This window comes from Hakea prostrata, chromosome 1, assembly GCF_041222555.1.
Source record: "Hakea prostrata isolate BN-2017 chromosome 1, UWA_Hpros_2, whole genome shotgun sequence".
NCBI classification, from domain to species: domain Eukaryota; kingdom Viridiplantae; phylum Streptophyta; class Magnoliopsida; order Proteales; family Proteaceae; genus Hakea; species Hakea prostrata.
The window spans coordinates 14726294-14741064 of record NC_142600.1 but is presented as its reverse complement, the minus strand read 5'-3'; the positions used below and the strand labels follow the sequence as shown (position 1 = coordinate 14741064).

Below are 14771 nucleotides of genomic sequence, written 5' to 3'. Positions count from 1 at the left end.
AGCTTGACCTGTAGCCTTTGTTGGTTTAGCGAAGTTCAAGCTCACCCTAACCTTGACTCCAGGTTGAAACTAAACCCAGGCCCAGTCCAGGCCCACCCTGATTGACACAGATTTAATGGGCTGGGCCTGAATGGCCTAATTGACCCAATATGGCCTCTGACCTCGTTTGGGCTTGATTAATAAGGGTCCGATTAGGATGGCCCAGGGCCTGCCTAATCTTGATTCATAACTTGCATTTATCAATCCTAATCCACTCTTAGGATTGAAAGCCCAACTCAGGCCCCATTCAACACAATGGAGGACAGGGTGCCAGGGTGGGTTCGAAATGTCAAAGACAAATTTACACCCCTTTTGACATGTTTAAAGCGAATAATTAATCAGTTTAGATATAACTGTATAATTAGTCAGTCCATTTAAAGCTTGATTATCCTAATTAAAAACTAATGCATAGAAGAAAAAGACTAATGCACAGCCTATGAAGATTAATTCTTGGTTCATAGTGCGATATCTTAAAGTGGGGAAGCGCAACTAGATCAGATCAAAATCCAACTTATTGGAAAGGGAAAGGCTATGGTACGTACTGTTGGACTAGGTCTGCTATCAATGGTCGTCTTTTAACTCAGCCCAAGCCCAACCAAGACTAGATTGGCCTCAAATCTCTCAACCCTAGATTTAACAGTTGAGATTAAATTAAAATAAAAAATATTATATTTTTCAAGTCTAACTTCAACCTTTAGATTTAACTTCAGACACATATCGCTCATCCGTAAAGAAAATGAATTGCCCATTTTTAAGTTAAAAATGACCAGAAGAAACTCTCCACCACATAGGTAGTTGGAGGGTTAACGTGACCTCAAAAGGGTATCTAAGATCTTAATGTGTACGTATTTCAGAAATAAATTTTGACACATCAATACCTTATTAATAGCCATCACCAAGCGTGGAGTGTGGTGGGCTTTGAAGTTTCTACTACAGCATCTTATGCCTTAATCTTTGGCTTTTTTTTGGTAATCATTATGCCTTAATCTTTCACCAAAAATCTTTTACGGAAAGAATATTCCAGAACATAAATTATCCCGTGATCATAATAGCCACACGTTACCCCTTTCCATTGAGATTTGAGACCACACATATGGATGGATTTCTTAGCTTAGGGGGTGGATCGTGGATTATCATATCATAATTAACGGGAATCTACCTCGATGGGGGTCGAGAAACCGGAGTCATTCTATCATGGAGGTGAAGGATTTCCTGTGCATGAAAGATGGAGAAGGAGATACGAACTATGCTCATAATTCTTATACGGTTCGTTTGTGCTCGATCATTATTTTTCTAAGAAAAGAAAGACATATATATATATTTACATAATGTTTTTTCTGCATATTTTAATGAAAACGCATGCTAGAAATTTTGAAAAACAGTTTTGATGATTGGAGCAGAGACGGTTGATAGCAGCATCGAAACCCATGCTAGAGAAGGCCATTGAAGATCTCCTAAACGAAGGCTTTCACCCGAATGTGTTGACCATCGCGGATTTGGGTTGTGCCATTGGTCCTAATACGTTTTCTGTGGTCACTACGATCAAACGAAGTGCAGAGAAAAAGTGTTACGCGTTGGGTGTAAAGCAGCCAGAGCTTCAGGTTTTCTTAAATGATCTTCCTGGAAATGATTTCAATTCCATTTTCAACTTCTTTTCTGCAAATCATCAACAACTTGAAGGAGAAGGAAAGAGCGAGGGTAAGATGTGCTTTGTTACAGGCGTTCCTGGCTCTTTCTACGAGAGGCTCTTCCCCATCAGAACCTTACACTTTGTCCATTCTTCCTACAGTGTTCATTGGCTCTCTCGGGTATGCTTAACTTCTATTTCTTTCACGGTTTCACCTTTTCCTTCAGCCACTACCACCAGATCAAACTGCGCATTATATATTTTCTCTGATATCAAAAAAATCTTTTTTCCCACAAAGGATGAATTGTACTCGTGTCAAGAAAAAGAACATATTCAAGAAAATAAATCTGATTCAACAAGGCGGAGCTAAGATTTAACATTAGGGTCTAGTAATGGTGAATTGTGTGCCTTAGTTTCATTTGTAAAAAACTTGTTATTTAACAATGATTTTTTTCTGAATTGTGTTTGCGGTTAAACTTTTCTCTAGTGAGAAGGCTAGGTTTTGGTATTTTACACTTAGAAAGTGGACGAGAGAGAGGACCAGAGAGTTTGCAGAGAAATTTCAAAACATTGGGCGCAGATGGGTCCACTTGTCAGTATCAAGAGGTATAAGAATCCTAAAAAATAACTAGTAATGTGTAATCTTCACCAGCTCATGTGTTCTCCTCCACAAATGAAGGGGGTGTGTGTGTCTTTTCAAGTGGAGAAGATGAATAGAAATTCAAGGGAGTCCTAGCTAGCATGGCCAAGTGTCCTTCCTACTAATGCAAGCTTGCTTACATGGTGTTTAGTTTAACTTAGTGGTCTTCCTGTATTTTTCTAACCTGCATCGATCGAGCTTTTCACTCCATTAAATCACTGCATAAATGATTGATATTCTTGAAGGTTGATCGATCAAACTAGGTACCACCAGGGCTCACAAGTGAAGAGGGTATACCATTAAACAAGGGCAATATCTACATCTCTAATGACAGCCCACCTGCCGTTAAGAAAGCCTACCTCCAACAGTTTCAAGAGGATTTTACTTTGTTCCTCAAGCTACGATCAAAGGAGTTAGTCCCCAATGCTCTTATGATGTTGATACTTCATGGTAGGCGAGGCTCAGGCCCCCCAGCTACGTATGCTTTTGATCGATTAGCAGAGGCCCTCGTAGCTATGGTTTCACAGGTGCTATTCTGAAACTTAATTTCTAGGTATTGTGGCACTCAGAAAGAGAGATCCTTTTAAATTTGACAGGTAATTTTCATTTCTGGCTACGTGAAAACAGGGACTGATTGAGGAAGAGAAGCTAGATTCTTTTAATATGCCCTATTACACGGCAACATGCGAGGAAGCTCGAGAAGTGATAAACGACGAGGGCTCCTTCAACATCAAACATTTGGCACCATTTTCTCTGGATGTTAGGGAAAATGAAGCGACAGACATGCGTGCCCAGGGAGAAAGAACAGCTAAAAACATCAGAGCATTTACAGAATCCCTGATTTCTCAGCACTTCGGACATGAGATCTTAGAACCATTGTACGAAAGGCTTAAACATATTGTAATTGATGACATGCTCAAGAATCCGTCTCCTGATCAATCCGTAAGCATTGGCATTATTCTTCAGAGGAAGAATTGGTAGTGGGAAGGATATATGATGGATGGAATGGGTACCTGACCATATCCCATAAGGTGCCTATTTTGAAGTTTTATATGTACTAAAATTTGGTGTTATGTATGAAGTGAATAAATTCAGTTGGATGATCAAATCTAATTTGGGGTAGTATTCATTTTGTCACTAGAGGAAAAATATAATTTTTACCATTGCAGATTGGCAAGATTAGCATCTCTTAATGGAGAAGTGTGAAAAATGGGTTCAACTCTCACTCATAGTATATATAAAATCCATGTCTCTTACTACCAAAAAAAAATAAAAATCCATGTCTCTTATACATAAAAAGTACCTTTGCACCCAAAAAAATTAACATAAGTTTTTGATAAAATAAAATTTTGAATTAACTGAATTTGGAGGTGAAATAGAGGAGAAAATGTAAATCGTTGAATTATCTGCAGCTTCAACCCAAAGAAAAAAAAAATTAACCGTAGCTGAAGATGGAATTGTATATGAGAGTTGCATCATTATCCAGGATCGTGGATTCTTATCTCATGTTTATTTTGCTCAACACTTTTGTGATTGAAGAGAATAAATATACACTACCTTACAGAAGAAGAAAGATTAGAAGATAAAATTTTACAGAGAGAAATGGACGAGAAGAATAAAAAAAATGCAAAGGGAGAAATACTGCATGGAATAAAAATAAACGGAAGAAGAAAAGTTAGAAGAATAGAGAGTACGATGGTAATCAGAAGAATCTTAAAAGAGACTGTGAACGAAGGCTAAAGAAGGGAAGAAAATTAACCCAAAATAAAAAAGAGGAAGGAATAAATTGTGGGATTAGGGCTAGATTTTGTAAGCCTGTTTGGTTATATGAATTTAGAGAGTTGAAATGAAATGAGATTTTCTAGTCTATAGATTTCAAATTTACGAATTCATGGTTTTAAAAAAATTAATTGTCTGGTTAGTCTCAAATCTATCGAAGTTCATAGAGTTCCGTTGGGTTACTCAGGGTAAATCCATGAATTTCACCCAATACTTAAGAATGACTTAATTTACGTTTTTAGGCAAAATAATGAATCTCTAGATTTCATGAATTAGAGGTGTTTTACAATCAAACAGATATAAAGCTTAGATTCATGAATACAGGGATTTGAAATCTTTAGAATCTATTACCCAAAAAAAAAAAAAAATCTTTGAATTCAAATAACCAAACAAGCTTGTAATATAAGATGGTTTTACAGTTTTAGCCTTCAAATTCACCCATCAGTCCCACGTTGTTTTTAAACCTCACTGTGCAAGTAAGCACAATCTGATTTTAATTCTGTGACAAAACTCTCAAATCTCACAATGACTTTATATGAAAACATAATGTACATATCTATAAAATTTAATCAAATAAAAAGGTCAACTAAATCCATTGCTTCAATCATAAATCTCACAAAATATATATAAAATTTAATCAAATAAACATGTCAACTAAATCCATTGCTTCAATCATAAATCTCACAAAATATATCATTTTGATTACATTATGTTTTCGTATAAAGTCATTGTGAGATTTGAGAGTTTTGTCATAAAATTCTGTGTTACAATTTTTGTAATATCATTCTGGCGATTAGTTGAAAAATCTCTATTTGTAATATTTGCCCTATATAGTAAAAGTTGTTTTTCTTTGTTAATTTACGTAATACAAACGTTAGTGTGTGAACTGCTTTAAATCTCTACATTCCTTTGATTGGTTTCTTTTTGCATTTATGATTTCTTTAGTACTCATTCTAGCAAAATGAAATATGTCAAAAGCCACATTTTCAAGATCAAAATCAAACTAAATTGATCATTTACGTTCTTAAGAACACGAAATGCTAATGTTTACTTGATTAAATGAGTAAAAAATGCTAGTATTGTACATGAAGGAAACTCCAAAATGTCCAAAGAGAAAAACGTTAGTTAAAGATATTTACTTGATATTGTAACGTTTTGTCCGACAAAATGCGCCTAAAAATTAAATGGATCGAGCACCGACGAACAAGGCAACATAGCCCTTCTCTTGTTTCTAGAAAGCTTCACTTACCAAGTTAACTTCTCCATGTTGGAAAATCCCAGAATTCTTCATTCTCATTCTGCTGAACCCAATTAAATTGCAGTTTTCTCATGTTGGTGAACAGTTTCTAACAACCCTTTCCCTCGTTTCCTTCATTCACCACTGTACCAAAAGCGCACACACACAGTTTCTTTCTTAATCTACCAACCATCAAGAAAACAGAAGGAACATCACCACAATTCCATTTGTAGCGGTTTCGTGTCTTCTCATGAAAAGTTTCTTAGTTCTTCTTATCCACCAAACAGCTACTCTCATCGCATGTTTAATTATTTTCCTAACAACCCTTCCTACAGTAATAGATCCACACTGAATCACTATATATTCTCCCAGTTTGGGTCTCCTTCTCCAGTGTCCCATCTCCTCTGCAACTCAGTCACCAAATCATCTGTTCTGATTCAAACCCATCAAATGGAAGCTTCACTTCTCTTCTCAGTCGTCACAGCTCTCTTTTCAGCTTATCTCATCTGGTTCTATCTCCTAGCCCGAAACCTGACCGGCCCAAGGGCCTGGCCTTTTGTTGGAAGTCTCCCTGGCTTGATCGCAAACCGATCTCGCGTTCATGATTGGATAGCCGATAATCTTCAACGAACCGGTGGATCCGTCACCTACCAGACGAGCATCATCACACTGCCGTTCCTTGCTCGTAAGCAAGGCTTCTATACAGTTACCTGTCATCCTAAGAACATCGAACACATACTCCGAACCCGATTCGACAACTACCCAAAAGGTCCAACCTTGCAGACCGCATTCCATGACCTGTTAGGCCAAGGAATTTTCAACAGCGACGGCCATACATGGCTAATCCAACGTAAGACAGCGGCGCTGGAGTTCACCACGCGAACACTCCGTCAAGCCATGGCTCGATGGGTCAACCGGACGATTCAGTTCCGGTTATGGCCGATTCTCAGCAAGGCTGATGCTGAACATTCCTCAGTAGACTTGCAGGACTTGCTGCTTCGCTTAACGTTCGATAATATATGTGGGCTTACATTTGGTAAGGACCCGGAAACGCTTTCCCCCGAGTTGCCAGATAACCCATTCAGTAACGCTTTCGACACGGCCACTGAGGCTACCATGCATAGGCTACTCTACCCGAGTCTGTTCTGGAAATTGAAGAAAGCTTTGGGGATTGGATCTGAGAAATTACTGAAAGAGAGCCTCAGAACAGTGGAAAATTACATGATGGAGGCCATTGTGGCACGCAAAGAAGCACCTTCAGATGATTTGCTTTCACGTTTCTTGGAGAAGAAAGACATGGACGGAAACTTTTTCCCCAGCTCAGTTCTAAGTTTTATTGCTCTGAACTTCGTTCTCGCCGGCCGAGACACATCGTCCGTTGCGCTGAGTTGGTTTTTCTGGCTGCTCATGTCTCACCCAAGAGTGGAGGAGAAGATCATCGACGAGATATCGACGGTTCTAAGGAAGACACGTGGTGAGGATCGACGGAAATGGGTAGAACAGCCACTGTGTTTCGATGAAGCGGATCAGTTGGTCTATCTGAAAGCAGCCTTGTCCGAGACGCTTCGATTGTACCCGTCGGTACCGGAGGACACTAAGTACGTGATATCGGACGATTACTTACCGGATGGTACGTTCGTTCCTGCAGGTTCGACGATTACGTACTCAATCTATTCGGTGGGGAGGATGAAAGCCATATGGGGAGACGATTGTATGGAGTTTCGGCCGGAACGGTGGTTCTCGTCGGACGGGGAACGATACGAAACGCCGAAAGAAGGTTACAAGTACGTGGCGTTCAATGCGGGTCCAAGGACATGCTTGGGAAAGGACTTGGCTTACCTGCAGATGAAGTCGGTGGCCGCTGCAATACTGATACGTCACCGGCTGTCGTTGGTTCCCGGTCACCCAGTTGAGCAGAAGATGTCGCTGACGCTATTCATGAAGAACGGGCTGCGTGTGCGCGTACATAAGCGGGATAATATTGGCAGCAGCGTCACTTCGTCGACCACCTAGCTAGTCGGTGCTTCATTCTTCTCTCGATCTGCAACTGCGCGCAGCCCATCGTTAAGGAACTACGGTTGTTATATATTTTCTTTGATTTCTTCTTCTGTATCTTTCTTTCACCAGTTTCACGTCAAGATATCTTTACGGAGATTATCCAGCCCTCCCATGCCCATTCATTTCGTTCATTTTAATGTCGTGGCTTATATGTTGTAAAATTTGTGCTGTTATAATAATTTGGAAAAAAATTGGATTTTGATCAGGTGGTCTCTTCCATATGCCAAGGGGATGTGGAATAATTTCATTCTTCTTAAAAGGTACTTCTGAGAAAAATGTTAAAACCTACAAAGGTATTGAAGAACCCATCTTTGCAGGAAAAGAAAAATTATAGAGCCCATAGAACAAAATGAATTAGGATTTGGATTTCCTCCACCCACCCAGGTGTAACGTGCACTAATTTTCTCTTTTACCACCCATCTCAGGTCAGGACCATCTGTGTCTGGTAGATTGGGAGAGAAAACGTTAAATATACCATACACGTCACTGCCAAGAATTTGAACGCAGAGAATTATTCCATTGCTTGGCTGCCAAGAAGTAGATATAATTGTAAATCTATAGTTAAGCAACTACAGCTTCTAGAACTATGTAACCTTGTTAGTTTAGGGATTTTAGCAAAAGAACGGCCAAACAAGTGAACAAGATAAAAATCAGGTCCGGATTTGAAATTGAGAATTATTTATTACCAAAAAAAATATAAAAATTGGGATGTCATCTTACCTTTCAGGGTGAGTGTACAACATTGTTATTATTAGATGTGTTGCTGAAAAAAATACTATTCGATTGCATGAACAAATGAGCTTACAAAAACGTATTCCACTGTGTTGGTCGAGTAAAGCCTCCGACAATCAAGTTAACAAGAAGCAGAATGTAAGAAAAAGAAAGTTCAAAGTGACTCTCAATGCTAGGGAAGATAACTCCAGAATACTTGCTTCCTCTTGGCCACCCGTTAGGTTTATATAGATTTTAGCAGTTTACCTATATAATGATTGTTGAGTCCGACTAGAATTTTAACCATAGAGTTCGACTTGGACTCTACGACTCCTTTACTCAACTCAAAACCTTATCCCAAACAATCAATCAATCAATCAATCAATCAATAGAAATAGCTCCCATTTGGACCCTTGTGTATGGGAATGATACTCATCAAAGAGTAAGGGGGTGAAAAAGAAGAAGAACAAAGACACTTATGAATTAATTGATTTATACTTGGAAAATTCGAATACAATTAGCAGAAACGTGAAACACGTATGAAATGAACATGAACCAAATACCCATAGTATGAAACTTCTTATGGATTTTAGTAACTTAATAATTTTAAACGTTGTTTTTATTATTAATATTATTATTATTTAAGATCATCATCAAATCAGTCATGATAAAGGCTTGAGGCCCAAGACTCACAAGAGACGGGAAAAGAAGGTGAGAGAAGGTGAAAAGGGACAAAGATTTAAACTCATTAATCTTATTGCATGTCTCAATAAATATTGTTTTATTATGTGAATTCTTATTTTGTTATTTCATTAATTTATCATGTGAGTTTTACCTCAAGATAGAAGAGCAAATAAAATCAGCTCTTAAAATGGGATAATTACTCATCCTCCCCATTTTAAGTTACAATTTATTAATTGATGATATAGTATTATTATATTTTTCTAAAACTCCAAAATAATTTAAGAGATTTTACTATTACAAGACTGCTTGATTAGTGAAGTCAACACATTTTAGTGAAGAGATCATATATCTCCATCCTTTATATATATAAAAAATACAGATTTTTTTTTTTCTTCTTTGAGAAAGCTAGTTTATATTAGGGGATGAGGGACTATTACATATACTATTAGTGAGAATCAAACCCATAATCTCTTTGTTAAGAGGTGTCGGTCATTATCACCCCTTAATGGTAATAACCTATTTATTAGTCTCATTAGGTCAAACTCTTTACTAACCAAAATGACAAGAATATAAGGTAAAAAAATTATATTCCATATGGTTTTCTTAGATTGCTAGGGTAGTATCCTAGTTTGGCTTCTTAATTCTAACAAAGGGCAAAATGGAGTTACACATTCAATTTTAATAATCTTTCAACATAAATAAAAGTGAAGGGGCAATAATAATTTCATAAATAATACGATTCAATTAATAATTACACTATAATACAGGAAGCAATAGAACTTATCCTATAAAGTATTATTTAATGTTTTTATTCATACTTTCATTGACCACCACTAATACAAGACAATGTGATAAAATAATAATCTTTTGTTTGAATCTTCTTAGGACGAGAGGTGAAACCTCACCATATTTTTAAATAATAATTAAACTACTTCCTTAAAGATATAATTGAGATACGTGTAAAATGATCAACAAACTTGATTCACATATGTATGAAAAATATGCATGAACTTACATGCCCAATATATATATATGGTTGATGCAAGTTAATGCTTTTTTACTACACATTTTTGTGAGGCCTATGAAGAACTCATAAATAATTTTACCTTTACAGTTTTTTTATTATACTCAAACGTAAATCTCATACTAAATACGTGGTAAAAAAACTTCACCGAAAATGTGATCTAGACTCAGAAAAATCTAAGTACATGATGAGACATTCCTAACTAATATTCATATATTTGTTAAAAAGATTAAATATTAATTGATAAAAATAAAATGTCTATAATAGGAACTGGTGGGCATTTCTAATCCAGGGAAAGGCTAAGGAAGAAACGAATGGCATTGCGACGGCTTTGGTTGGGTGCAGCAGTTGTACCTGCAGCCAACGGCTGGATGGGCAGCCATACACCCATCCAACATCTGAGCCGTTGAATTCAACGGCTCGGATTAAGGTGAGAGTACAAATGGCCATCCAGCCGTTGGCTGCAGGTGCAGCACTGCTGCACTGAAGCAATAGCGTATGACTTGCAAGTGGTGTGGGATTTTGCTTGGGAGCAGTGCCTACGTGGCCGCTCCAGCGACCAAGGGTTGGATTTTAATTTTGATTTTCAGATTAAATTTCCACCATCTATTATTAACATGTGCATTAAACCTCAACTTAGTGAGAATAAACCGTTTTCTTTGCGACCCCTCGTGGTTCAACTCAATCGTTTTCCATATTTTGATTGCATTAGATGGTCACTTTTGGCCCAAAGCTCGCTCCGGCGACCGCAAGGTGCTCCGGCGCGGTGAAACATGTGGAGTTTGTCGATCATTCCGAAACAACGAGATGTGTCTGCTATTAGGTTTTCTAATTTCAATGCGAGCCCATCTTCTTCCTTTCCTCAATGGAAGCTTCTCCATCCCGAAGTCCCACCATCGCCATCTCTTCACCTTGGGTGGACTCATCTAACAATTGATCTTTGGACTCACCATTTCAACCATGGCCATGTTGTTTTGGCTCTCTTTCTCGCATTTTCTTGGAGATGAAGGATCATCGGAGACCGTGATCGGTCATCACGATGGAAAAGATGCGTGAAGATGAGGAGGCATTGGGATCTTGCACCAAACAGCTTCGGAAGCAACCTATAGATATTTCGAATTGATATAGATGTTTTCCCCAAATCAACCTACTCTGTATTCTGCTAATTGGCGGATCTTCTTTATTGTCGCAAAGTTTAGCAAAATCGATGGGTAATCCATATTCGATAAATCCCATCGAAACCAAGAGACTTCATCCATCGGAAAATCAAGCTGGAGTTAACATATTTCGTTCAGCAACCAATGAAATTTCCAAATCCCCGTGGCTCTGCTTCGGTGTCGATTTGTCTCCCGACGAGATCTTTCGTATTTTCTTCGGAGATATCCTTTCGATAAAAGAAGGCGGCGAGCGGAGGTTGAGCGATGAATGTGAAGATCCCCAAACCTAATGGTAGCACACATCATCGTCTTTGTTTCGGAATGATCAGACAAACTCCACATGTTTCACCGTCGCGGGCGCCTTGTTTCGTCGTGCCGGGCGTGCTTTGGGCCAAAATGGCGGACGTTCTAATGCAATCAAAATTATGGAAATACTGGTTTGAGTTGAACCACAGATGGTTCGGTTCGCTTAAGCGGTTTATTCTCACTTAAGTTGAGGTTTAATGCACATGTTAATAATAGATGGTGGAGATTTAATCGAAATTAAATTAAATCCAACCCTTGGCTGCTTGGGCGTGCCGTGGCCTGCTCCCAGCAAATCCGTGGTGTGTCTGTTTTCCTTGCCCCTCTCTTTTTTTTTTTTTTTTTTTTTCTCGGATTCCAAGTGTGTGTTTTTTTTGTGCATGAGAGGAATTAATTACCAAAGGATGATTTATTCTTTAGCTTCTTGCTTCTTTGTTGCTCCAGCTAAGGCGATCCTCTGGAAGATTGCGAATAATGCATAATCGGTTTCCATTGGACCTTTATGACATCAATGCTTGGTTATTTATTTATCACTCTCATAATAAATTGATATGTCCTATATATAATCGGAAAAGTCCACATTCATCTACTCGGTCTAAATTTAATAAAACAAGTAAAAAAATTATTCAAATTTTGACTTAAATTTTTTATAATAAATACACACGTTTTCTACGATATCAAATTGAACATTATCTCAACTGAGATTAAATAATAGATTCATTCAATAAGAGGTTTATGTTTTATTAATAGAGAAAATATTGATTTAGTTTCCACAACTCAGTTATATAAGAAGGGAAGAAAAAAAAACCAATGAACACATTTTAAAATATTATAGGAAGTTTCATGTTTAGAAGAATGAGATTTATAAGAAAATGATAAGATCCTTAAAATTTTATCATAGAAATCATAGAAAAAACATAAGACCAGGCATAATCTGTTTTATCCCAAGCCAAGAAATTAACTGACATCACTGCACTAGCACAATTACATTTACATTTGAAACACCTGTCTGTTCATTAGAATTTTCTTAAAATTTTAAGAAAAGTTATGCTCTAACAAGTAAATGTGTTGTTCAAACCTTGGTTGGCTAGCAATAATCTATTGGTTCACACACGGATAAAACCAAAACCAAGAGAGATGCTTCACTTGAGTCTCATACAAGTATATGAAGTACGTCCGTAGATAGAAAATACTTGCTTAAAATTAATTTAGTGTTATATAGGCAAAATTGTAGACCCACTCTTTTAAAATGCAAAAAAATTATATGATTTCTCGCAAACTCTTGAAGTTTAAAAGCTTGGAAAACAAGATTCAAATGAAACGTGAACCACTTCTTCTTTCTTCCCCAAATTTCCCTTCATTTTTTATACAGAAATATCTCTTTCTGGGTATCTCTCCTGCTGTTTCTCCTGCTTATAACATACGCGACCTTGCCTATTTAAACCCCTCTTGTCTCCCCTTTTCCTCACTACTTCTAGATCCTTTGCTCTCCTCTCTTCGCTTGCTCTCTCCATCTCCCTTGCCCTTCTCCCTCCTCTCTCTCTCTCTCTCTCTCTGTGAAATATAGTGAGCACTCTGAGAAGCCTAAGCATACAGGGACGAGTATGGGTTTGGGAATGCCTTCTGAGGATTCAAGCTGGTGGGTATTGACACTACCAGCATTTCTGGGGACCAGAAATCTATTCGACCAACAACAGATTCTGTTTTCCATTCTTGTTACTTTCATGGTTGTTGGGCTTCTCACCTGGGCTTTCACTGCTGGTGGGCTCGCCTGGAAGCACGGCAGGAACAGCAGGGGTGTTGTTTCAATCCCAGGACCTCGAGGTCTCCCTGTTTTGGGTAGCTTGTTCAGCCTCAGCTTTGGCTTGGCCCACCGAAACCTGGCCTCCATGGCTTCCACCACTGGTGCCACCAAACTCATGGCCATCAGCCTTGGCTCCACACCTGTGGTGATCTCTTCCGACCCACACACAGCCAGGGAGATTCTCACCTCTCCCCATTTTGCTGATCGTCCGGTTAAACACTCAGCCAAAATGCTCATGTTCGAACGAGCCATTGGGTTCGCCCCAAACGGCACTTACTGGAGACTCCTCAGAAGGATTGCTTCTTCTCACCTTTTCGCTCCCAAGCGCATAGCAGCCCACGAAGTCGGACGTCAACTAGACTGCTCTACCATGCTGTCTGCAATCGCCGAAGAACAATCCAACGTTGGGTCTGTGCACTTGAGGAAACACCTTCAGGCAGCTTCGCTCAATAACATCGTCGGCAGTGTTTTCGGTAAGAGATACCAAGTACTGGGTTGTGAAGAAGAAATCCAAGAATTGAAGGAGCTCCGTGAGATGGTAAAAGAAGGGTTCGAGCTTCTCGGCGCGTTCAACTGGTCCGATTACCTTCCATGGCTGACTTACTTTTACGACCCTTTCCATATCAATCAACGATGCGCTGCTCTTGTTCCTCGTGTGAGGAGATTTGTTTCCGAGATCATCGACGATCACCGGTACAGGAGGAGCCAACATGACAAGCTATCCGACAATGCAGACTTCGTCGATGTCTTGCTCTCTCTCGATGGTGAAGACAAGCTTCAAGAGGATGACATGGTTGCAGTCTTATGGGTATGTATACATTCAACTCTACTTTTTCAATTCTATGAATTAAGAAAGTCGTTACATCTTACATGCATGAGTTCTTTAATTTATTGACATCTTGATGATTAATCACAGGAAATGATCTTCCGAGGAACTGACACAACGGCACTGCTAACGGAGTGGGTAATGGCGGAGTTGGTTTTGAACCCGGACGTTCAAGCCAAGCTTCAACAGGAGCTGGACCGAGTAGTGCTCGTGGGTGACAATCAAACTCATAATAAGGGTTTCAGTTTAACAGATGCAGACCTGGTGAACCTACCGTATCTGCAGTCAGTGTTGAAAGAGACTCTGAGAATCCACCCACCTGGCCCACTCCTTTCGTGGAGCAGGTTGTCCACGTCGGATGTCCAGCTAAGCAATGGAATGCTCATCCCTGCACACACCACTGCTATGGTCAACATGTGGGCTATAACCCACGACCCGAAAGTATGGAAGGATCCCATGGTGTTCAAACCGGAGAGGTTCATGGAGAAAGCCGGTGGTGAGAATGTGGACATCAGGGGAAATGATCTCAGGCTCGCTCCATTTGGGGCGGGTCGTCGGGTGTGCCCGGGAAAGAACCTGGGGCTGGTCACGGTGAGCCTCTGGGTGGCGAAGCTGGTTCAACATCTCAACTGGGTACCCGACACCGAGAAGCCAGTTGACTTGAGTGAGGTATTGAAGCTGTCCTGCGAAATGAAGAACCCTCTCTCTGTGGTGGCTGTTCCTAGGAATATTGGTGAATGAAGCAAGATTCCGTTATGCATGATTTGCTCCTCTGTGATCTGTATGTATGTATATAATTATTAAGTGTAAAATGTAAACATAAAGGTTCCAACAATTAATGGTACTGTACAATAAAGATTATTAATGAAGCTCTATATTTGT

At 39.1% G+C, this 14771-nt stretch overlaps 2 protein-coding genes and 1 pseudogene across 3 annotated transcripts; all 3 read left to right on the top strand.

Annotated features, from left to right (window-relative positions):
• The first annotated feature begins 1178 nt into the window (after window positions 1-1178).
• Window positions 1179-3494, top strand: LOC149027733 (3,7-dimethylxanthine N-methyltransferase CkTbS-like). Of its 2 annotated transcripts, none has more exons than XM_089147341.1 (4): window positions 1179-1305; window positions 1440-1847; window positions 2570-2833; window positions 2934-3494. In XM_089147341.1, exons 1-4 carry the CDS (start codon window positions 1234-1236, stop codon window positions 3285-3287), a joined length of 1098 nt encoding a protein of 365 aa, XP_089003467.1. In that variant the 5' UTR covers window positions 1179-1233; the 3' UTR covers window positions 3288-3494. The 2 variants fall into 2 exon arrangements, with proteins under 2 accessions (XP_089003467.1, XP_089003471.1); XM_089147345.1 differs by having other exon boundaries at window positions 1217-1305; window positions 1422-1847.
• Window positions 3495-5334: 1840 nt separating this feature from the next.
• Window positions 5335-7659, top strand: LOC149027732 (cytochrome P450 86A1 pseudogene; annotated as a pseudogene).
• Window positions 7660-12746: 5087 nt separating this feature from the next.
• Window positions 12747-14771, top strand: LOC149027731 (cytochrome P450 78A7-like). Its single transcript, XM_089147323.1, has 2 exons — window positions 12747-13871; window positions 13980-14771. The coding sequence occupies exons 1-2, from the start codon at window positions 12864-12866 to the stop codon at window positions 14628-14630; spliced, it is 1659 nt and encodes a 552-aa protein (XP_089003449.1). The 5' UTR covers window positions 12747-12863; the 3' UTR covers window positions 14631-14771.

Excerpts from the sequence above, each read along its gene's own strand:
- LOC149027733 (XM_089147341.1), top strand. The coding sequence starts at position 1,234 with ATGGAGGTGAAGGATTTCCTGTGCATGAAAGATGGAGAAGGAGATACG. Across the intron at positions 1,306-1,439 it reads ATGCTCATAATTCTTATACG|AGACGGTTGATAGCAGCATC; the intron begins GTTCGTTTGTGC and ends TGATTGGAGCAG. Across the intron at positions 2,834-2,933 it reads TCGTAGCTATGGTTTCACAG|GGACTGATTGAGGAAGAGAA; the intron begins GTGCTATTCTGA and ends ACGTGAAAACAG.
- LOC149027731 (XM_089147323.1), top strand. The coding sequence starts at position 12,864 with ATGGGTTTGGGAATGCCTTCTGAGGATTCAAGCTGGTGGGTATTGACA. Across the intron at positions 13,872-13,979 it reads ACATGGTTGCAGTCTTATGG|GAAATGATCTTCCGAGGAAC; the intron begins GTATGTATACAT and ends GATTAATCACAG.